The sequence below is a fragment of the Anser brachyrhynchus genome (genome assembly GCF_964034855.1).
Source record: "Anser brachyrhynchus genome assembly, chromosome: 25".
Taxonomy (NCBI): domain Eukaryota; kingdom Metazoa; phylum Chordata; class Aves; order Anseriformes; family Anatidae; genus Anser; species Anser brachyrhynchus.
In genome coordinates, this window is record NC_137718.1 from 302,763 (window position 1) to 325,051 (window position 22,289).

A 22,289-nucleotide genomic window follows, 5' to 3' on the forward strand; every position below is an offset into this window, starting at 1 on the left:
GGTGAGCATCCCTGCCCAGGAAGACACAGGCTCCAGCTCACCCAGGAACCCCCCCCCACACACACTAAGCACAGGAAGAAGCTATCAGGCTGTGTGTAGCAGCTCTCCCAGGGACAGGGGTGTGCGGGGGCTCCCCACATACTGCCACCCCCCCCAGCCCTCCCACCCCACATAGGCAACCATCAGTGGCAGGCCTGTCCGGCATGCACCCGCGTGATGCACAGACATGGCAAGAGGCCAGCGGCCACCATGCTGCCAGCCGGAGGGGCCACCCATTGCCTTCCCCCGCATGGGGAGGAACCTGGTGCCGTGAGGCAGTGATTGCCCTCGCCCGGCACTCACGCCACTTGTTGCGCAGGGATGGGATGGGACATGGGACAGGATGCTCCAGGGTTACTAAATTTACTGTCATCAGTTCCCAACGTCCCTCCCTTCCGCCCAGGCCTGGCTGCGTGCAGCTTAACCCTTCAGCTTAACCCTTCCTGGGCACGCTGGCCCCACCATGGGCGAGCGCAGCACGGGAGTGGGCTCACCCTGGTGGGGATTCTGGCCCGGGACCAGCTGCTGCTCACAGGTAACAGAATCCTCTCCCTCCCGACTACATGGGCCCCACGGCCTGTGCAGAGCAGCCAGGGTGTGCAGGGCATAGGCACAAGCCCCCGGCTCGGCTCCCTGCAGCAGCCCTGCCCCAGCATCACCCACGGCCCCAGCGCCCCGCCGGGCGAGGGACAGCCCTCCCCGCCCCGCCAGCACCGAGCGCAGCTGCGGGGGCGAGCGGGTGGCTATTACACACTGCGGAAAAAATGAAATGCTGGAAAACAGCAGGCGTTGGATCCAGGGCTGGGACAGAGCCCAGACCACTCCGCTCAACATGAGGGCTGGCTGCCCCAAAGCGACAGCCCAACAGGGCTGTGGCCACCCTGTGCAGGATAGGTGCTGGTGATGGGCTATGACCAGCCCACAGGCAGCTCCCCAGCAGAGGCAGAGCACAGTCCCCGGGTGCCTGGGAGCAGCCCTCTGGTGCCCACCAGGTGCGGACGCGGGACCCCCTGCTTTCCCTTACCTGCCACCCGGTCCTAGTGCGGGTGCTGAGCGGGAGCCTCCGTGGCAGGGTCCCCACATCCCCCACATGCTGCCGGGGCCGGCAACTGCTGCCTGCACGTGGGTGGACCACGCTCCCCAGCATTTTAAGACCCTGTAGCCTGCCTGTACCCCTTCTCCTCACCAACACCGAGGCCCCACAACAACGTCCGGAGGAAAAGCCAGCAAGGGGCCGGGCTCCTGTATAGGAAGGGAGCGGAGCCAGGGTGGGATCCTGTGCGGGCGTTAACCCCTTCCCAGCATGGTGATCCCCGCCACGCCGATGTGCACCACCGTGGGCAAGAAACAGGGGAGCTCCAGCCCCACCATCCCGACTGCAGCTGAGCACCCTGGCTGGGGTATGTCCCCAGTCCTGCCCACGTCCTGCTGCCCAATCTTACTTGACCCTGGTGTCCTCTACTCCATCACCCTCTGCCTGTCCCACAGCTGGGACGAGGACCCCACCATCAGCTCCAGCACCCCCCTGATGCCCACCCTACTTCGTGATGGCCCCGGCCCCCCGGCAGCACCCTCACCCGCTCCTCACCGCTTCCCTGTGCTGGAGATGCCTGCCAGTCCCCGGGCTGTTGGGTGCAGCAGGGCGCCCGCAGCAGCCCCCGTGTCCTGGCTCCCCTGCACAGCCCTGCACAAGCAGGCTCTGTCAGAGGAATGCGGGGCGGGAGCGTGGCCGCCCTGGCCGGCGCCCCACCTCTGGCGCGGACAAGGCTGCCTTTCTTCTCTCGCTGCAGCCTGCAAAACACGCTGCTTGTTCCTGCCGTGGGAAGAGGCAAAGGCAGCAAATGCCAAGGGGTCGGGCTCAGTTACCGTCAAATAGCAAGCAGTCCCCATGCCCCCTGCGTGCAGGGCCGCTCGCGGGCTGGCGGCTCCCTCCGTGACTCCTGAAGCTGAGGGAAGACAAAAGCCCCTTTCTTCTTCGTGCAGGGCAGGGGCCTCACCTGGGAGGATGCCGAGCCCTGTGGCCCCTCAATGCCCACTCCCACTCAGCCCCACCACAACGCAGGCTGCAGGGTGATGCTGCCCCCCACCACTCGCTTACAGGGGCATGGGGAGCTCCAGCACCTGGCCACCCACAGGCTGGGAACGCAGCGGGGCTGAGCCCTGCCTGCCTGGAGGCCCCACGGGATGGGGGCACCCTGCTGCTCCCACCAAGACCCAGCCACAGCACAGCACCACCTGCCCTGTGCCCTGTCTGCGGGGCTGGACGCCAGCCACCAGCCGGTTCAGCGGCCAAAGCCTGCCTAGCTGCGTGCCGGAGCAGCACAGAGCTTGGCTGCTGGGGACGTGGCCGGGGAACAGCAGGGGCACGCTCACACAGCACTGTGTGGACGCACTGCGCTCTGCCTGTCCCCCGCTGCCTCCTGCAGTGCCAGCAGTGCCTGAGAGCGCCACGAAAGGGGGCAGGCACCGGGTAGCTCTGCTGCCCCCCCCCCCACCCATCCTGGGGAAGCCAGGAGGAGCCCCTTGTCGCAGATGGGCCCAGCGCATCGTGTCCTGCAGTGTGGCCTTTCCCCCCGCCCGGCTGCTCGGATGAGTCAGGGAGGAAGCCGCACGGCTGAGCTAACGGGTGAGCACGCAGCGTCCACAACCTCCATCCAACTTGGCTGCCTGCTCCTTCCCCATCTGCTAACGCACTTAAAGCGCTCTCACCCCTTCCCACACCCTCTGCCCCAGCAAACATGCAAACAACAGCCTTTCCTCTCGCAGCTGGGGAAGGGGGAAGTGCGTCTGCAGCACAGAGCAGGGGGGAAGGAGCTCGGGGCCCAGCGGGGGAGGCTGCTCCCTGCTGCTGCCTCCTGCCCGGAGCTGCCCCACAGCACCAGGGCCTGGGTTCAGCGCAAGACTCAGATGTGGGCAGAGATGAAATAAACACAGGAGATGAAGGCAGCACACCCAGGTAGCTCAGAGCAGCAAGGAGCAGAAAAGCAGACTGCCCAGGGAACCCCGAAGGTAACACAAGGTCCCCATAGGCAGTGGGGGGATGCTCCTGCCGCCCGTCCCACCTGAGGGGGGGCCGCAGAGGCCGTGCTGCAGTTGCTGAGGCAACACAACGCACCCGGCAATAACATAACATACATCAGCTGCCAGACAGCTCCTGTGGGAGCCGAGGAATCCCGGCCGCACCCGCTGATCTCAGTGCTCCCGGGAAGTGCTCCCGCACCGCTGCAGCACAGCCGCGTTCCAGCCAGGGCCACGGCCCTGAGGGCTTCGCACCTCCGAGGGCCATGGATGCTGTGCATGGAGGCACTGCCCTGAAGCACCACAGGGAGGGCACGGCTCCGACTGCTGCCCTGTCCCCACTGCTCTGCTCATCCACATAGGACCTCAGCCAGCACTGCAGGGACAGGCAGGCAGCTGGCTGCCAGCACTAAGCTCCAGGATGCTTATCAAGGTAGCACAAGTGGAGACTTCTTCCTCAAAGCACCACCATAGCAAACAGGGGATTCTCATCTACAAGCCACACATACAAGCTCAGCTCAGCTCAAACAAGCAGGGAGCACCTGTGGCTCCTCACTAACGACAGCCAAGGGCCCACAGCACAGGAGCAGGGTGGGTCTCAGATCCAGCCCCCCGCGTGGCAGCCATCACCCAGCCTGATGTTCAGCAGCAGGGGTCAGGGATGAGCCTGTCGGCTCTAGGATGGTCACTGCTCCTCCAAGTCCAGTCTCTGGCTGCTGGCAAGCGCCACCTCGTCACACAGACCCGTCACGCAGCTCCTGTGCCCTGCACAACACCCTGCCAGCAGCATCCCCCTGCAAGCCAAAGCACGGCCACACGCGGGGCTGGGGCAGCCGGGGGGCTTACGGGACCCATGGGGCCAGCGAATTCCTCGGGCTTGCCAGCAGGAGCCTAACTAAGGGCCTGAAGGCACCGGGAGGCTCGCAGCAAACAACGTCCCGCTCCGGCACAGCCGGGGTGCAGGACCGACCCCAGGCCCAGCCTCACCCTGCAGCCGGCCGGGGGCCGGGAGCCTCGCGCGGCCCCACGACGGAGCGGGCGGTCCCCAGGGCTGCGCACAGCCCCCCGGTTAACGCGCCGGCCCCCGGCCCGCCCCCGCGTCCCGGCAGCGTTTCGCAACGCCGGGCTTTCCTGCCCGAAGGGGTTTTCCGGCTGCCCGGCCCGCAGCTCGCCCCCGCGGCTTCCCGGGGCACAGACCCAGCGCCGTCCCCGGGCTCTGCCGTGGGAAACGGCCCGCGGGGGCCCCCCGGAGGCGGCGGCGGCTCCCCCGCAGCGCCGCGAGCGGGACCCCCCCGGCCCGGCAGAGCCCGGCCCGCCCCGGGCGGAGCGTTCGGGCCCCGCCCCCGCCGGCAGCTCCCCGGGGCCGGGCTCGGGGCCGGGCCGGGGCTCAGCCACCTCCCCCCGAGCACCGCGGCCGGGGCTCCGCGCCCCCCCCCGGCGGCCTGGAGCGCGCGCTCCCCCCAGCCCCAGGCAGGCAGAAGAGGCTCAGCCTTCCTTTTATAATACTCTTTTATTTGATTAAAGAATTTGTTTTCTTTGTATACACTGGAATGTGCTCTATTCCCTAGGCCATTATCGTACAGGGTTACAAAAACTGGGGTTGGGGTGTCTTTCTTTTTTTAATATTACCCTTAAACAAATTTAAGAAAAACGCTTCCTTGATGTTTGAACTCGACTCCATTTTAAAATCATACAGACAAGCAACTCTTGAACGTAACTGAATTAATAGGATTCATCGTCTATTTCACTACAGAACAGGGTTTGCTTTCCCTCCCCCAGAACACATCACCTTCCCAGGGCAAGAATCAGGGTTTATTTCCTCACTGGCGCTGTTAACAGAGGAGAGACCGCTAACTTCTTTGGCAGAGGACCCCATGGGAACCAACACACGCTTACTCTTAGTGAAAGGTGCTCTCTGGAGCACGCTAAATGTGTTTTTAGGACTTGTGAGGACAGGACACCGTCTGAGTATCACCTGCATGCTCAGCCCTTGCCTACAGCAGCAGCTGGGGAGCTCCCCTGCAGACCTCACGCTGTTGGGGCAGCAGCACTGCCACTCAGGTGGTGACTAGCCCCACATCAAGCAGGTGGGACGTATTTTGAGGGGAACACAGCGCTGTGGGATGAAATAAGTGATACTATTCAGGCAGTCAGAGGAGGAACAGCGCTGGGATAGCAAACGCTACACCTGGGTGTTGCTCACTCTCAGATCAGCCCAGCATGTTTTCTGGAAACTACCATTCCTCTCTCCTCCATCACCAAGCGCTGAGAAAGACCACCAGTTTTTGACAGATCCTAGCCCCACTCCCACTCTGCACACAGGTGAAGTAAAGCAGTCTCAACAGCTGCTTGCACACTTGCACCCTGCAGTTCAACTTGCCAAAACACCAACCCAGCCTGAGCCAGGACACAGAACCCTGGCCAAGAGCTACTACAGCAGACAGCGAGCCCCCAGATGGAACAGTCACCTCTGGATGTTCTCCCCCCTGCAACAGGAACTAGAGCATTCAGAGCCGCAGCCTGTGCCACCAGTTAGCCCACTCTGACCCAGCCTCAACAAGACAGGCCCAAAGGACTTCTGGTGAGCCCAGGATGAAGTCCACTGCTGTACGGTAGGGCTGGATGGACAGCAAGGAACAGTGTGGGGGCAAAGAGAACTGAGCTGTGAGGCCCTCTTCCCCTATGCTCCTGTCAGTACCCCACCTTTGAAACCGAGATCAACTTGTTCCACTTCTACCAGATGGAAAGGTCCAGAGAAGCACTGCATCCTTGTGTATATCATCTTAATGCCTGTTTTCACCATCAGAAGCAAGAGTTGAAGGCTGAGGAGAAATTAAAATGGCAGCACCAACAATGGAACAGTGTTTGATGATTAAAAAAGGAAGAGCATGATGTCTAGTAGGCTCTAGGACTGAGCTCCGGTCATCTTCATGGGAGAATGGGAAGTGTCAAAGCCGGGTTCTCTGCAGAGATCTTGTTCTGCTAGCCAGTGAAAATCTGCCAAAGAAATTTGTAGCCTTTCCCCCCATGAACACGTCAATTCTCTGCCAAAAATGTCTGTGACCCAGGACACTGCAGATGGCAGACAGAGCCATGTGTCTTAGCAGAGAGAGGGCTGCGGCATTCCAAACAATCAGAATAAACTTCGGCCTCTTTTTTTTTTTTAATTTAAAAATTTCCTTTGTGATTCCCCACAGCTGGCATTACAGGATTTCGTACTTGTCCACCACAAAGGTGGTTTCAGTAGAAAACCTTACAGGGCTGTTCCCATCTACCTGGGTCACTTTGGTAACCTGTGGAGATAACGCACATTTAGTTGAGCATTTAACACCACTTCCCAACACAACAAAACACAGCTTTCCAACTGTGAGACGGTCAAAGAGGACAGAATCAACCCAGCACTTTTGAACCCCAAGTCAGTACTGTAAGAAAGATCTTAAAGATCTTTGTCCTGCCCCACAAATACAGCCGGACAGTCTAAGGGCAACTACAGCACATTCTGCAAGTATCCCCAGTAAGTGTAGCTCCACACCACTAGTGACTGTACCTGTATGTTGCAATAGTTCTTTTTGGAGATGAAGGAGACTTGCACTGGAAAGAAATCATTTGGCTGCCCTGCTATGCTGAACTCCAGGCTGCCACTCTTGTTTTTGGCATCTATCACTGGCAGGCACCACTCAAGGAGATTTCGCCGGCTGTCATGGCGATACTCGCCATCTATTTCCCCAATCACTGGGGCACCGACACCAGACCTAGAGTAGGCAAAAAAGAGCTACAATGCCTTACTTGCAAAGAGCTAAGGAAACGAACAAAGCCAAACGGCAAAGGAGCTGACAATATACAAAGGCACTTGTTAGCATTGCCCAGGCATGGAATGTTACTTACGGTAAAGGGATTGTGATGATCACATCGTTCAGTTCTAGGCTCTCCTCTTGCAACTCATATTCAATGTTAACATCGCAACTGTTCCCACTTTCTGATGGCCAGCAGTTAACTGAGGGCAGAAAACCAGTATGCTGTACCACACAATCTTTCTGTGCACAACAGGCTTTCAAAAGATTATGTACTTCAAAAAGTACCGTGAAATTATAACCAAGAAATTCCAACTTAAAGAAAAGCTTTTTGTTTTCTTTAAGAACGTTACAGAAAATGGACACTGGTAAGAACAGGTACTATACGATGGAAGGCACATAGAAGTCTTCACCCCTTCACCAAGCACCTCGCAATGTCCCATGCTGTGGAGCCAGCCCAGCTGCTACAAGGCAGGGTACAAGCAGGCACAGATGAACATCAGCCTCTTCCAACCAAGCTCCCACACGTCACACACACACACTTGCACTCACTTGTCAATGGAATGAAGGACTCTTCCGTGGTCTGCAACCTCCACTTCAGCACGCCCACATCACTGTTAATAGGGAATGATTTCTCTGGGTTCTTCAAACCAATCTGCGATTCTGCAGTAAAAAGCTTTTTGTCCACATTTGGGTGAGTCTGAAATGGGAACATAAGCCAAGGCTGTGTCAGCTACTGCAGTAATTTCAAGTTTAAGGTGACAACCACATGTAGGTAATTCAGGTTCTACTACGACAGCCCTACACATCCCTGAGTACTTTCCTCTGCAAAACATACCTTGCTCAGAAGTCCGGCTACAGCACTTCTACTAATCAACCTGCAATACTGTCCAGAAAATACTGATCCACCAGGAAGAATCGACACCACTGGCATTTTTACTTGCCACTGCACCAGACACTCCAGCAAGTCCTGGTACCTAGGGCAGCATCCTGGGGCTTACAGAACAATTCTAAAAAAATCTAAATTTTAAAAAATTTCATTTTTCTCGAGAATGAAATAGCCTACTAAAGCATTTCAGCCTCGTGCTGTTGGGAAGAACACTATGAAACCACAAAAATACTACTTCCATCAGCAACCTTTGTGTAAATATATATATATATATGGCAGCAGCCAAACTCAGTGTAAATATTCTCTCATTGCAATGGCAAATGTAAGCATCTTTTTAAAAGCAAAGGATTTTTAAAGTTGAATATTCAAGTTACACTGGAAAGACAGGAGTCAACACTGGGTTTGATTTAATTTTTTAACTCAAGCAGCACACATGGGAGCATTGTTGAACATTTTTATGAGATACATTGATAAGGAACCTACTACTGTATAAGTAGACATGCAGACAGCTAAGTACAGATAAGCTCTTGGCAAGGAGGAGAAGGGAGCAAAAGAGAGTATCAAAGCAACAGCACTGAATAAGGCAACAAAAACACACAGGAAGAAAAGGAAGGATGTTTCTCTAAGAATCTTCTTATACTGCTGACCATAATCCAAGGGCTTCAGCAATTGTGTCAAATACAGCAATAAAAGGACACAAGTGACCCAAGAGGAAACAGCTTTCCATATAATAAATTTTCTTTGTTGGCACAGTAACTTGACTATAGAACTCCCGTTCAACGACTACAGCTCACATCATGTAATAAGCACCAAGCAACACCAGGCTGCTGCAAAGTTCATGTGAAATCAGATGGCATGCCAACATGCTTCACTGGATAGATTAGGCTCTGAAGGCAGGAGGATAAGCGTATGAGACCAGATCTCAAGTGAACTTCAAACTTTTGACCATAAGCTAGCCCAGCATTTATGCTACAGAAATGTCTGTTGTGACTACTTCCATTTTCAACATACTTGCTGAAAAGGCTTAGACAGGTGCATAGGACACTAGCACACAAGTATTTCCAATACTTTGCCCCAGAGAACAGCAAAAGCATGTTCGACAGCACAAACACCAAACACTTTACCTGTAACTGCACTCCCCTTTTGTCTTCATTTTCTACATGCAGGCGAATCCGTGCAAATTTTTCATCAGAGATGTGCAGCATGATCATGCCATGCAGCTCCATATTCTGTAACCCTCCATCACGGCCACAAGTCAAAGAAATTTTCTCCTCTATTTTCATGTGCACACTGGACAGAAAAACAAATATCTCAAGTCCTGCACTTGGCATCTAACAGGCAAGATGAAAAATTAGTGTTCAGCAAGGAGAGGTTCTACGCAATGAGCAGGTGCTACAAGGAGTGTGATGGTCCCAAACAGAATGACACTGACAGCATAACAGATGCATGCACTAACAATGCTCCAACACGTTAACTCAGGGGCACACAGATCTATGGATACAAGTCCAAAAAAAACAGACACCCATACGATAAAACAGTGATACAGCATCTTGATATGCCGTTCACTCAAAATCCCGCTACCGTACAGCAGCACAGCTCACAGCAGAAAAAGGTTCTGATCTGCTACATGTAAAACAAACTCTGAATATCTGTATCCTAAGCTGCAATGGGACAGGATCTATTTGTGTCTGGGTAACAGGAAAAATGGCAGCTACTTTAACTCATTCGAAGGCAAAACACTGTGAAGAGACGCATTCCAGAAGGCACAGGAAAATTCCCAATCTCAGCTAAACAGAGGAGGTACAACCATTTTAGCTAAGACAATTTCTAATCAAATAAGCTATCTTTTGTCACTGTGCTTTCCCAGATTTTACCCTTCATCTTTTAAAATCAGAAGGCTAGATGAGCATGCAGGCCTTCAATGGCAGGAAAAAGCCTGTGCTGAAAACTAAAGAGGAAGACAGCTCACAAAGCAACACGCGGATCAGAAAGAGTAGTAAGAAGACGGCTTTCAGAGCAAGGATAATACCTACCTCTCCATGTTAATGGGTGGTGCAAGAACTTTGGCTGCTTCTGTAGAGCGTTTGCCTACGGAAGTCATGATATTTTCTCCTTCCGATTTCAGTTTGTCCACGAAGTTGTCCACCTCCTTCCCTTTAGCACCAAGTTTCAGAGCTTTACTAGGACCTGAAGGCCTAAACATAACGCACAGACATATTCAAGTCACATTCATCGCAACAGTTTCATTCTTCCTCAGTCCTAATTTCAAGTGTTGTAACTTGACTATCCCAACAATCTAATATTCACCTCTGTAACCTCTTCTGGGGGGAGAACAAGTAAAGAAGAGAAGATCTTAATATTTCATCCTTCTTATACAGTTTAGATACAGATTCTGAGTATTGCCTGGTACCACTCTTTGTCACACAAAATGAGAAGTCCAATACCCATCAAAGACCCTATGGAGACTACGGGATGCTCAGGTACTACTGTGACACATAGCACAAATGCTCTTAAATAGTAAAATATATGGTTTACAATATATGCAATATGCACCAGTTTAAAAGCATCCAAATTAAAGGCTTTGAGGTCAGCAGACACAGATCAGAGAAGCTAAGGAGAGAGGCCTTTCTCTATCTTTGCAGTAACCCAAAGGAGTGGAGGCACACAAAGAACCTGTAATTTTAAGGCGATACTTCTTGTAGTACCAGGGAGAAAGCTCTTGATGTCCAAAACATAGCGCTAACCTGGTGAGCACTAGCAGACCCCAACAGCACCCAGGCCATAGGTGAATGCTCCCTCACTTACTAATGTATACCAGCTATTTTAGCACCTGTTTATCCATGAAGACTCAAGAGGAAGGCAACTGAAACCCTTTATTTGGGCGTATGGTTTTCAGACAGTGCTGACTCCAAGGAACATCTGCTGCCATCTGTACACTTACCTGGAAGGCGCTGGTGCCACTTTGGGCTTCTCCGTTTCAATGATGGTCTCTGTGATCATTGCTGCTGTTGTGCCCCCAGACACAGCTGAACTACCAAAGCCACCAAAACCAGGTGCCTTTTTGCCTTGTCTCTCTGCATCCCTTCTAGCCTGCTGCAATTCCTTTGCTTTACGGCGCATCTCAGCTTTTGCTTCACGTTCCTGAGTCTGAAGTAAAAGACAAAAGGCGGGTACAGCTTTGCAACCTCAATCTTATTCTGTACAGCAACTAATACTATGTATGGTTTCTTATCAACCTTTTTTCGAGGACCAGGAAACGGGCATTTGATTTATAGAAAACCTAAATAATTTTAAAACCCTGATCAAATTGGAGTAACATCTTCGCATAAAAAAGCATTGCTTTCCAGAGTACCTTGTGCCAAACTCAAAATTATTTCCACTCACCTCTCGGACAGCTCGGAACACCTTTTCTTCATGAGAGTCCATCTCAGTGAAGGTCCGAATTTGTGCCAGGTTTACGTTCTCACGGTAGCCCAGGGCAACGATTTCATCAAAGGCAAAAATCAGGTCAAAACAGTGTTCAGAGATCTCATTCTCCTCCAAGGCTCGACAATATTCAGGGATCTAATTCAGGAAAAACATTTAAAAGGAGCATTCATAAAAACAGACAGACGTAACTTTCAGCACTGTCTTTCTACTGTTCCCAGACTTCACAGTTGTGCTAGACTCTCCGCAGAACTAGCGCATCACTAAGCTGCCTTTCATTCCTTTACATTGTTGATAAACAACAAGATGAGGTTTTGTGATTGTTAGTTTTTCCTCAGCTAAAATATTTATGCAATCTTTTAACATAGTTCTAACTTTGTAACTCACAAGAACATAAACAAGCAAACACTATGAGGCTAGTTAACTTCCTGAAGATCCTTTGGTTGCATCTAACAGAAACAGATTATACAGTTAATATAAAGACAATTGCAAAAACTCATTACTTAGAAATGTATTTAGAGTAGTGCTATGCTTCTCAAGTGCATTCTGTAAAGCCACGTTATTTTTAGAAAAAATATAATTGTTATCTTAAGAATACAGCAAATGTTTTACCTTAAATTTATAACTTCGTCCCTTTGGTCTCACCAGTTAAAGGGCAACCATGGGTTTCTTAAATATAGTTCAAAAATACCACAGAAACTTCAAAGCTTAACCTTGTCCCAGGTCAAGAACAGGCTCTAGAAAATCATGTTGGTAGGTGGAAGCAGACAGTACTTCAGCAACAGCTCACCAACAGGTTCCCTTATAATAGCACTGTTTCAGGCTACAGACACGTGAACTTTGCAGTAAATAACCCGAAGCATAGATCCTTACCACTCTAGAGAAAAGTCGGAGTGTTTCCAGGTCTTCCAGGATATTGCTGTTTTTGGTGGTGATCAGCACCATGTAGAGCTTCTCCATCGGCTGATACACATACCGCACACTCTCTGTTTCCACAAAAGTGTGCTGCTTCCCGGTGTTCATGAGTTTTGGGAAAGCTGCCAGCAGCCCCTCGATGCGGGTCCGGGTCATCTCCACGAACTGCCGGGAGACAATGGCCTTCCCCGCCTTTGTGCAGACGGCAGCCGCCAACAGCACCTGTGGAGAACACAGACGTGGGTTAGCTGTGCCAGTCTTGGACGCTGCCTAGCCCCTGCAAACCTGACACAGCATCAGACATGCAAAGAAAGGTAAAATCTAGTTGGCAGTAATCTTTCACATCGAGCTGATTTTCCTTCACTGGGATCTTAAGTGTCTTTCTATGACTAGCGCCAAGAACTTACCTATTCTAACAGCAGATCCACCTCTGCTTTTCTCTGCAGATACGCTGCAGCCCACTTTCTGTTTCCGTGCTATGTGGAACTAAAGCTCTCAGTCCTCCAGTCAGGAAGACAGAGACAACCAACCCATTGCTCTATACACAAAGCATGACAAAACCCCAAAAATGCTTTAAGCAAGGGTCTAGGTTACTGAATTTTCTGTTAGTTCAGACCCAGCATAAAACTTACACTGAATACCAGAATGTTTTCAAATATGACATTCCTTCCCAATGCCACGTTTACAGTCAAGACAGGTTAATAAAATCATGAGAGCTATATTAATTACAGCATGTGGACGACTCTCATGGGCTATTGTACCAACAATAAAAAGGCAGTAAGCCAACTGCTAATTTACCTTTTCTTATTCTCTCTACCTAGACTCCTTCCTGAAATTCCTCTCACAGATTAGTTTCTTAATTAACTTTGTCAAGACAGGACAGTTTCTGCAGCTAAGATCTTTGGGCTCCCCAGCCATTTTCATTCACAGTACTCCAACAATGAGAGAAGCACCAGCAACTCTCAGCTCCAGATGGATTTCCAGTACCACCTCGAACCCAGTCAACATGTGGCTGAGTAAGGCAGTCAGGTACCCTGGCAAAATTGTCACGCGTTGTCTGGATAGCCCTAGGACCCTGCAGCTTGACAGCTCAGGGACAAACGTCTCTGGAAGAAAAGCGATCAAAAATGTACCTCCTCTCTCCAACCGCTCTCTGAAACTACTCCGCACGCAGCGTAAGAGAGCAGGATGGCACCAGCGACTCGAGCAGCACTGCCGACGGCTGCACAACGCAGCACATCGGCCTCTGCTGTCTCATCGAGTGACACCAGGTGGGCAACACGGAGCAGGACCGGCCCCGGCAGAGGAAGAGCTCGGAGCCCCGTGCTCCCTGACAGCAACACAAAGTAACTGACCGCCCCCCGGGCCCAGCCGCCACGTTACCGGTCACAACGCCGGAGATAACACCTCAGCACCCCAAACGACCTTTAAAACGCACGTAACCGGGTGCGACAAAGGCTGCGGCCGCGAGCTCCCCTCTAGGGGAGCAGGACCCGAGGAGGGCCCCGCAGCCGCCGCTGTGCCTCCGAGCGGGGCTCCCCGTCGCTCCAGCGGCGAGCGCGGAGAGAGGACGAGCCACCGCCGCCGCCACCGGCCCTCGGCCGAGGCACCGCGGCTCCAGGTGGCTCCGGGAGGCGGCCCCGGGGCCTCCCGAGCTGCGCCCGGCGCGGGGCCCGGTGGCCGCGCAGCCGCCGAGCGGGAGCCCCGCGGCTCCGCCAGGCACCACCCGGGGCAGGCCGCGCCGCCGGGCGGGCGGCGCCGAGCTCCGCGGGGCCCGGCCAGGCCCCGCACGCCGCCGGAGCCCCGGGCACGGCCGGCAGGCGGCCCCCGGGCACGGCGGGCGGGCGGCGGCGGTCGCGCCCTTACCATGGCGGCGGCGGCGGCGCTGGGCTCGGCGCTCGCTCCCTCGGCGCTCGGCGTCCCCTCGGGCAGCCCCACAAGATGGCGGCGCGGAGCCACGTCCCCAGCCGGAAGCGGCGCGGCGCGGGGCGGGGCGGGGCGGGGCGGGGCGGGCGGACCGGAGCGCGGCCCCGCCGGAGGCTGCGGGCGGCCGCCTGCGGGTCCCGCCGCGGCCTGCAGGGGGCGGCGCGGGGCGGCGGGGCCGCTCTAGGCGGCCGGCGGCGAGCGAGGCGGGCGCCCGCGGGAGCCGGTCGCCATGGCGACGGCGGGGGGCGCCCCGTCGGGGCAGCGGGCGGCGGAGGAGAGCGGGGCCGGGCCGCGCCCCGCCGCCCGGCACCGGCTGCTGGAGAACCAGCCGTACGACGAGAGCCTGGAGCTGCCGCAGGCCGACGAGCCGGGCGGCGCGGCGGGGAGCGCGAGCCCCCCGCGGGGCTCCCGCCGGCCGGGGCTGCCCCGCTCGGCCGGCGGCGCCCAGGACGGCGGCGGAGGCGGCGAGGTAGGCGCGGGGCCGGGCGGGCGGGGGCGGCCCGGGGGGGCGCCGTCCCGGTAAGGCCCCGTCCCTCCGGCCCGGCAGGACGCGGCGGCCCGGCCCGCCCTCAGCGAGGACGACGACGAGGACTCGGAGGACTCCTCCGGCAGCGACTCGGAGGACGACTCGGAGGAGCGCGGAGCCCCGGCGGACGGGTGAGCGCGGCGGGCGGCCGGCGGGGGCTCCCCTGGTAACGCGCGGACGGCGTTTTGCTGTAGAAGCAAAAGGCACAGCTGAGAGGAGCCCCACAACGCCTGCTTGTACAAAAACTAAGAGAAATTAATCTTTGTCTAAACTTCTCTTCCTCGCTTTAGTGACTACAATCTAGCCGATTATGACTACCTGCCAGTATCTCCTGAAATTAAAGAACTCTTTGAATACATAAGGAGGTGAGCTGAAGGAATTTTAGCCAGCTCTTGCCTCTCCTTTGTGTCAATGATAAGTGTGGCAGGAAATATTCATCGCCCACTGTGTAACGCTCTTTTTTTTTTTCCTTCAGGTACACTCCAAAAACAATAGAGATTGAACACAAACTGCAGCCTTTTATTCCAGACTTTATTCCTGCTGTTGGAGACATTGATGCATTCCTAAAGGTACAATATTTTCAGGTACCTCCTGCCACACTGGCTGAAACAGAAGGTGACAGCAGTGTGAGACTGGCAGTCAGGCTGTGCAGCCAAGAGCTCAGCCGTATCATCCTTGCAGCAGAGAGGTATCCTTGCCCTGCGCTGCAGGACATACTGTTATCGACACCTAGGAGATTACACTTAGTGACACTGGGAACTGGTTGGTCACTTTGGTGACCTCCCATGTAGTATATATGTAATTTAAGGTGAGAGCTGCCTTCTTCTTTGTCCAACACGTTGTACATTTCAGGTACCGCTGTGCTAACAATTCCTATTTTCTGTTCTGTCAGAGCAGCATGCCTACCAATTCCTTTTAGGGTCTGAATTTCAAACTACGGGGAGGGTCTTTACAAAATAGCTCCATCATCCCCTACTCTGGACTCCCATAGAGAATATATTCTCTGTTTACCTGTAGGTCCCACGTCCAGATGGCAAGCCTGATAACCTCGGCTTACTGGTCCTAGATGAGCCGTCAACGAAGCAGTCAGATCCCACAGTGCTTTCTCTTTGGCTAACGGAGAATTCCAAACAGCACAACATCACAGTGAGTCATGGAGAGAGGGGGGATGTTTACTGCTCACTGGCTAGGGCAAAATCGTTGTACTTTAATCTTACTTTTGTCTCTCTGTGACTGTAGCATTGCAGCACAAATTATAACTTGGCTTTAAAAGCAGAAAAAAAAAATAACCCATTATTACCAATAGCTTTAAACTAAAGTGTATCTAAGCATTGCTTAAGGCAAGTTTCAGTACAGACTTTGGATCTCTGTTTCGTTCAGGTGGAGCTGTAACATATATATATTTTTCTTTGGGTTGTCACTACCTGGTTTTACTCAGTGTTTTGTTTCCCAGTTGCTCTTCTGTCTGCAGAAATCAGTTGGTATAGTGCAACTAGGAAAGAGAAGACGTGGTTAATCAGGGGCAAACACAGGGTTTGCAAAAAAAACCAAAAAAAACACAAAGTACTTCCAGGTTTATATTTTTGTTTCTAGCAGCAGATAAAAGTGAAGAGTGTGGAAAATGCAGAAAAGAACCCCAAAGCCATTGACAGCTGGATTGAAAGTATCAGCGAACTACACCGCTGCAAACCTCCGGCCACTGTCCACTATACCCGGTGAGCCATTTTATCAGCAGACCTTCAGGTCAGTGGGAGGCTGGTGGCAAAATCAAAGGGTAGTGAGCAGATCAAGATGTCTCTAAGAGGGAGAAGATCTGCTGAGTTTCAGGGTAGTCATACCATGCACGTCTGCAGGACACTCACTTTCCTTTTCTGTACTTCTCTTTCCCTACGTAGTAGGGAAACTTCAAGTAGCTTAACAGCTATCACGCACCACTTTCAATTCCTTGCAAGCAGTGACTCTGTAAAAGGAGAAATTCTGGACAAGTCAGAGGAGGCAAGACTTACTCTTACCAAGTACTGATTTGGGTCTCTGCTGCTGTGGCACCCCCTTCTGCCCAGACTCCAGTTCAGAACAGCCCAGTCACTCTAAAGGAAGCAGTGTTTCCAGCATCTTCCTTCAGCCATAGTGCTAAGCACAAATTCTAAGCTTAATCTTGTTTTAATAAATAAAAATGTCCAAACTGGCACTGCAAATGGAGTCTGTCTCATTCAGAGCAATCTGGCAGTAGGAAGCCATTTCAGTTTCTTGCATGTAATCTTAATTTTCTGTGTTTTTTTTTTTCCTTCCCTTGCAGGCCCATGCCTGACATAGAGACCCTCATGCAGGAGTGGTCACCAGAATTTGAGGAGCTCTTGGGAAAGGTATGATATACAAGTGCTAGGTAGTTAGCTCAGGGCATGGCATTAGAAACGATCCAACTTGAAACCTGGGTTTCTCTTCTACTTTGACCACATTGACTTCATCCTTCTCGATTGAGGTTAGTTCTTTACTTAACATTTCTCTCTTAACAGAAGACAGGTGAGCAGCCTAATGCCTGAATGCCTAGCTGCTGCCCAAATAGCCTCTGTGCTTGGTCCAAGATTAGCACATGCTGTCAGTCCCTTGCTCTTTGAGAACAGAACTAACACCCTCTTCTATTCCAGGTGGGCCTCCCAACTGCAGAGATGAACTGTGACCTGGCTGAATATGTTGACATGATATGTGGTAAGCAGAGGAGATCTCTTTCTTACCCTCACTTAAAGGCATCTGATTATTCCTAGCACAGGAACTGCCAACAAATGGAAACATTCAACTTTGACAGACACAGAGGTAACAACATTATCTTAGGCTGGTCCAAAGAGGATGTTCTGTCTGTCTGTTAACTCATTCTTCTTCTTATTCCATGAGGTTGGGTTTTGTCTGCTCTGCTCAGCCAGCTGATGAGAGTGAGCAGTTAACTCTCTTCTCTTCCAAGAGCCTAGGTAGCATTCTGTGCAGGGTGGTGTAGTCTGTTTGCTCTCATGCACTTCTGCTCTTCTTTTAGCCATTCTGGACATCCCTGTGTACAAGAGTCGGATCCAGCCTCTGCATGTACTTTTCTCGCTCTACTCGGAGTTCAAGAACTCACAAGTAAGCAGCCCCAGACAGGCACTGGTCACTCAGCTGGAAGCATTACAAAGCTTGTGTCCTTAAATTTGGCCTTGCTGTTATGGGTTTGTAAAGAGCTAGTAGACTATCATAAAAGAGTCCAAAGAACATTTTCTTAGCTTCTCATTTCCCTAGTATCTCAAAGGCCCAGCACTGATATTGCAGCATTGCACAAGGAGCCTCTGACTTTCTGCAAGCCTGGGATGCAGCATTGTTTAGCAATCCAGCATAAGTCCAGATGCTTTTTCCCACTGAAGTCATGGTGACTGTGCTGAGCACAGACAGCATGGTTAGAGCAGGGCTTGCGTGAGGCTCTAGCTTGCTGCTGAGCACACAGCTCATATGGTGCTAAAGTGGCTCGTGTTTTCAGGTACACATGCACTCTAATTAATGAATCTCATCTTTGCACTAATGCATTCTTTCTCCTGCAGCATTTCAAGCCTATGGCTGAAGGGAAGAAGGCTAGGAGCTCTCTATCCAACACACCTTCACAAGCAGCAGAAGTGGAAGTATTAAGCTTTACTTGAAGCTTTGCATTAAACCTTCATCTCTTGGATCAACAGCTGCTGCTGGACATAGAGTTTTGACCAAAGGAACCTGTGAAGCAACACAACATTTCAGAAGCCTCCCTTATTTTACAGATACTGCAGAGCTGTTCTGCATTCATAGAGTAGATTTTTAGTCTTCACATTTATAGCAGATGTTAATACCTCCATTTTGACTTGTCTCCGGGGAGTACAGCATTAAAATCTCTTCCAATGACAAACTGTATGTGCCACTGATGTTGCAGAACTGAGGCTTGCAGAGTGTACACTGCAGCATGTAGGAATAAATTCCATGCTCTGACACAAAACTTAGCTCTACCCCGTGCGTTCCAAGGTCTGATGCACTCGGGGGGTGTTGAGTGTCTTCTTCCCTTTATTATAGAGCCACTTTTTCTATTCTCCGTGCCCTTTGCTGCTGCCAGCAGCGTCACTGCTTCCTTTCTGCTGCTTGTGCAGAAGGCATTGATGAAAACCAGAGGACCCCATGAGTGAGGGGTGCTCTTTGCTTACCTCTCACTGCGTGCAGATGATGGCAGGGGGTGAAACAGGGTGTGTTTGCCATGGACCCCAGGTGGGTGACAAGCTGATGAGGTCAGTACGTAAAAATTTAGAGGAGTTTGTACATTCGTTGCTCCCACTGGCTGTTTTAATGGAGTTCAGCAAAGAAAAAGAGGAGAAATAACCAGTGCAGCACCACACAGACACTTAAGTTCAGTTTATTGCTGTTGGGATGACTCCTCTCAGCCCCTGCCATGCTGGCTGCCCTCACCTGTCCCCGATCCAGCAGGGATGGACGAGTTTGTAAAGCAAGCAGGCTGTGAGTCTGCTAAATGAAGGCCAGTGCTTGGCCTTACTCAGGGAGGAATCACAGCAGTAGCAGCCTGACAGAATCTGTCTATAAAAAGCTTTGATGCATTTTGATTATAACAGTTATGTGAAAACATGCCATTCCCAAAGGCATTTCCCTTTGCAGGGAGCCACATCAGCTCCTCCTGGGTCAGAGCCTGGAGGACAGATCCTGCTGCAGCATTTCCTGGCCTGGTGACACACAGGGAGCCCTCATGGTTCTCCTGTCTCATCACCATGTTTCTTCCAGAGCAGTGGCACCACGGGACAGGAACACCCTGTGTGCAGCTGGCATTTCCAGGCTGTCCTGCTCTTCGGTGCCTTTCCCTGGCCCAGCCCCCAGGAAGGGGGGGTGTCCCCTGCCTCAGGTGACATCTACCAGCTGACAGTGCGCCCAGCCCACGCCTGTTGTCCCAAGGTGGCACCTGGTACTTAACATGTTGAGGCTGAGGTTTGCTGGGCAACGAAGCCTCAACAGTAGGCAAAACACTTTACACTGGAAGTCAGGTCTCTGCCAATAGCCAGAAAAATCAGGATCTGGTATTTGAAGGAGTCCTCAAAGGTCTGAGGCAAGTCTGACATGCCAGGCTCGATGGGACTGAGCTCTGCAGGGACCCTTCTGTGCCCACTGCCCTCACCCTCAGACTGTTCCCCACCGTGGCACTTGCTCCCCAGCCCAGTCTCACCAGTGCTAGTCTGCATGGTGGGTCCTCCATGAGCGCTGAAGAAGACAGGCAACTTCCAGAAGACGAGCGAGGCAGACGGGGTGGTTTCAAAGGATTGTGGTATTGCTCTTTTCCCCCTGAAGCACAGGCACCGATCACAGGGGGAGCTGGGTGCTTGCTGGGGTCCTGGGGAGGCTCTGGGGGAAGAGCAGCCCGTCGGCACCGTGATGCATCTCACAGCCAGATCTCATCACTGCTCATACTGGGAACTTTGTAGATGCGCCCAGCCATTGGGAATGGGACAAAACCTGCAGGACAGAAAGAGCTCATTGCCACCACCTTCCAGGACAGACGCAGAGGCCAGTGTCTCCGCAGCATAGCTTTCTTGGGCTGCTCACCCGTCTGTACTCCCTCACTGAGGACAAGGGTGTTCTGCAGGGTCTGCTGCCCTCCCTTGGCTGCCACATCCCCAGGGGTGGCTGTGGGAAAGGAAAGGGGACAGAGCAGGAGCTTCTCAGCCCACATGGGATCCATGTGCCTCGGTGCTTTACCTCTGTCCTCCTGCGTGAGCTCTCCGAGTCGCAGGTCAGGTGGCAGGGACCTGTTCTCCCGGGGCAGGCACGTGCTTGGGGTCTGCAGGTGCTCGGCCCTGCTGTGATGAGGGTGCTGGCTGAGCAGGCTGTGGCACGATTCCCACACAACACCCGCTCCCACCCAGCGCGGGGGATGCTGTTAAATAAGGCACTTCTTGCTCCAAGGGGAGGCAGGGAAACCACGGCTTACCTGGGAGGAACTGATGCAGATCCAGGGAGTCCTGTGGGAGGGAGGGTGTCAGGGAGCGGCCATGTCCGGGGCCCTGGACCCAGCGGGGGCTGAGCTGCAGGCCCACGTGCCTGCCCCAGGGCTCCCTCCCGCTTGGCTCTTACCTGGTGCTGGCTTGGCTCGGCGGCACGCCAGGCAGGCAGCAAGGGAGCCCAAGCCAAGCAGGGCACTCAGGGCCAGGGCTGAGCCCACAGCAACGCCCAGGAGGGGCAGCTCCACATGGGCATCCAGCAAACCTGCGTGAGTAGCGTAGCTCCCTCAGTACCCTGGGTGCCCTGGGCTTTGGCACCTACCCCTGTAGCACCTACCTGGAGGCAGGAGGGAGGTAGTGGTGACGCCCAGGCTGTTGGCAGCACTGACTGAGAGATTGGTGGCTGCTCTGCCAAGGTGCACGTGGAGAGAGTGGTTGGCCAGTCCGGGGTAGTGCTTGGTGTCCAGGAGAAGGAATTCGGATGCATTGGCCACTACGCGCCCATCCTGGTCCACCCAGGTGATGCTAGCAGGCGGATTGGCTTGCACCAGCACAAAGAGCACCAGGAGGAGCCCAGCGTCATCGACCTCCTCGTAGCGGGCATCTGCACGCAGGATCTCTGGCTTATCTGGGCAGCAAACACAGGCAGTGAGACAGGAGGGAGGTACAGGGGACAGCTGAGGCAGGGAGGCAGCACAGTCAGCAACAGGATTTGCTGCTCAGAAGGCGCTAGGAGCACTCAGCTGCTGTTGCACAGCACTAACGAGATGCTCCCCTGCTACTGCTGTGACAGATCCATGCCCTGCTCTGGCTCCAGCCAGGCAGCAGCCCTGTGCACACTCCCTGTGCCTCCAGCCAGGGGTGCCAGCAGGGCCGGTGCCGCAGGCCTTACACTGCACATCGAGGAGGACGGATGCATTGGCGGTGTCACTGGAGGCTGGGTCAGTCACGGAGCAGTTGAGCTCGCGATCCGTGCGCCGGGCAGTGATGGTGAGAGTGCTGCTGGCTGTGCCCGCTGCTGAGCAGTTTGCCTCCTGTCTCCGGCCATCGAGGTACCAGGTGAGCACGGAGCCAGGGGCTGCCTGCGGGGCCCGGCAGATGAAGGCTCGCCTCTCCTTCTCCCGCAGCGTGCACGAGGCCAGCGGCCGCCCATCAATGGTGGGGCCCGGCTCCCTCAGCCCTGCCGGAGCGCCAGAGCACATCAGAGCTGCGGGGGGGGGGGGTCCCCCCACCCAGGGCCGTGCCAGACCCCGCCAAGGCCTCACCTGCCAGGCAGAGCGCCGGGAAGCCGAGCAGCAGCAGCGGGGCGAGAGCAGCCCCCGGGCAGCCCCTGAGGCTCCCCATCGCAGCCGGCCAGGCTCAGCGCTAGGGGAGAGGCAGGTGGAGCAGCGACATGGGCACATCCCTGCGCCGGGCCCCTGTCAGCCGGGCGTGCAGTGCGGCCGGAGGATGCAACCAGGCCGCACCTACCTGGAGCTCTGCCGCTGCGCCCTGCCCGTCCTGCAGCGCGGCGCCGAGTGGGGCCTGGGCACGCAGGCGCGGTCCCGGCCCTGAGCATCCCTGCCTCAGCTGTGCAGCTGCGCCTCTGAGCAGGGCCAGCCCCGTGCAGCCGCTACAGCTGCAGGGTCACAGCTGCTGTGCCACAGCTGCAGCGTGCAGGGGAGCACCCGGAGGAGCAGGGGACAGGCATCCCTGCGTCCCCACCTCCTCGCTTTGAGAGGGGCTCAGCCCCCTTGGCCCAGCCTCACGCTGAGCTGCCCAGGGCAGCGGGGCTGGATGTT

General features: G+C 54.2%; 4 protein-coding genes across 33 annotated transcripts in view; 1 reads left to right on the forward strand and 3 right to left on the reverse strand.

Annotated features, from left to right (window-relative positions):
• Positions 1 to 4,083, reverse strand: part of PHLDB1 (pleckstrin homology like domain family B member 1) — a 30,757-nt gene extending 26,674 nt beyond the window's left edge. For 2 of the 20 annotated variants that reach the window (XM_080567830.1, XM_080567826.1), the window contains exon 1: positions 534 to 1,012. In XM_080567830.1, coding sequence (XP_080423956.1) covers positions 534 to 695 — 162 coding nt within the window. In that variant the 5' untranslated portion in view covers positions 696 to 1,012. Of the gene's footprint in view, positions 1 to 533; positions 1,017 to 1,063; positions 1,567 to 1,616; positions 1,853 to 3,903 lie in introns of those variants that run through there. The other 18 variants (XM_080567829.1, XM_080567815.1, XM_080567823.1 and 15 more) reach the window with 17 other exon arrangements.
• Positions 4,084 to 4,552: 469 nt separating this feature from the next.
• Positions 4,553 to 14,087, reverse strand: ARCN1 (archain 1). The gene is made up of 10 exons (XM_080567851.1): positions 13,945 to 14,087; positions 12,037 to 12,300; positions 11,122 to 11,301; positions 10,679 to 10,884; positions 9,771 to 9,932; positions 8,862 to 9,027; positions 7,401 to 7,548; positions 6,943 to 7,051; positions 6,605 to 6,809; positions 4,553 to 6,350 (listed from the first exon to the last, which is right to left on the reverse strand). The coding sequence occupies exons 1-10, from the start codon at positions 13,945 to 13,947 to the stop codon at positions 6,261 to 6,263; spliced, it is 1,533 nt and encodes a 510-aa protein (XP_080423977.1). The 5' UTR covers positions 13,948 to 14,087; the 3' UTR covers positions 4,553 to 6,260.
• A 63-nt stretch (positions 14,088 to 14,150) lies between these two features.
• IFT46 (intraflagellar transport 46) lies at positions 14,151 to 18,425 on the forward strand. Of its 2 annotated transcripts, none has more exons than XM_080567864.1 (10): positions 14,151 to 14,473; positions 14,552 to 14,661; positions 14,821 to 14,895; positions 15,006 to 15,099; positions 15,548 to 15,676; positions 16,127 to 16,245; positions 16,827 to 16,893; positions 17,176 to 17,236; positions 17,556 to 17,641; positions 18,091 to 18,425. In XM_080567864.1, exons 1-10 carry the CDS (start codon positions 14,234 to 14,236, stop codon positions 18,184 to 18,186), a joined length of 1,077 nt encoding a protein of 358 aa, XP_080423990.1. In that variant the 5' UTR covers positions 14,151 to 14,233; the 3' UTR covers positions 18,187 to 18,425. The 2 variants fall into 2 exon arrangements, with proteins under 2 accessions (XP_080423990.1, XP_080423989.1); XM_080567863.1 differs by having other exon boundaries at positions 14,153 to 14,473; positions 16,124 to 16,245.
• Positions 15,683 to 22,180, reverse strand: TMEM25 (transmembrane protein 25). 10 transcript variants are annotated; one of them, XR_013942067.1, is made up of 8 exons: positions 21,774 to 22,180; positions 21,401 to 21,688; positions 20,846 to 21,136; positions 20,642 to 20,773; positions 20,499 to 20,529; positions 20,114 to 20,367; positions 19,737 to 20,023; positions 15,683 to 16,022 (listed from the first exon to the last, which is right to left on the reverse strand). XR_013942067.1 is itself a non-coding variant. In XM_080567855.1 (8 exons), the coding sequence occupies exons 2-8, from the start codon at positions 21,850 to 21,852 to the stop codon at positions 19,950 to 19,952; spliced, it is 1,149 nt and encodes a 382-aa protein (XP_080423981.1). In that variant the 5' UTR covers positions 21,853 to 21,873; positions 21,979 to 22,180; the 3' UTR covers positions 18,578 to 19,949. The 10 variants fall into 10 exon arrangements, 8 of the variants coding, with proteins under 8 accessions (XP_080423981.1, XP_080423983.1, XP_080423982.1 ...); XR_013942068.1 differs by lacking the exon at positions 15,683 to 16,022 and adding an exon at positions 18,578 to 18,845; XM_080567855.1 differs by lacking the exon at positions 15,683 to 16,022 and having other exon boundaries at positions 18,578 to 20,023; positions 21,774 to 21,873; positions 21,979 to 22,180.
• Between the last annotated feature and the right edge of the window lie 109 nt (positions 22,181 to 22,289).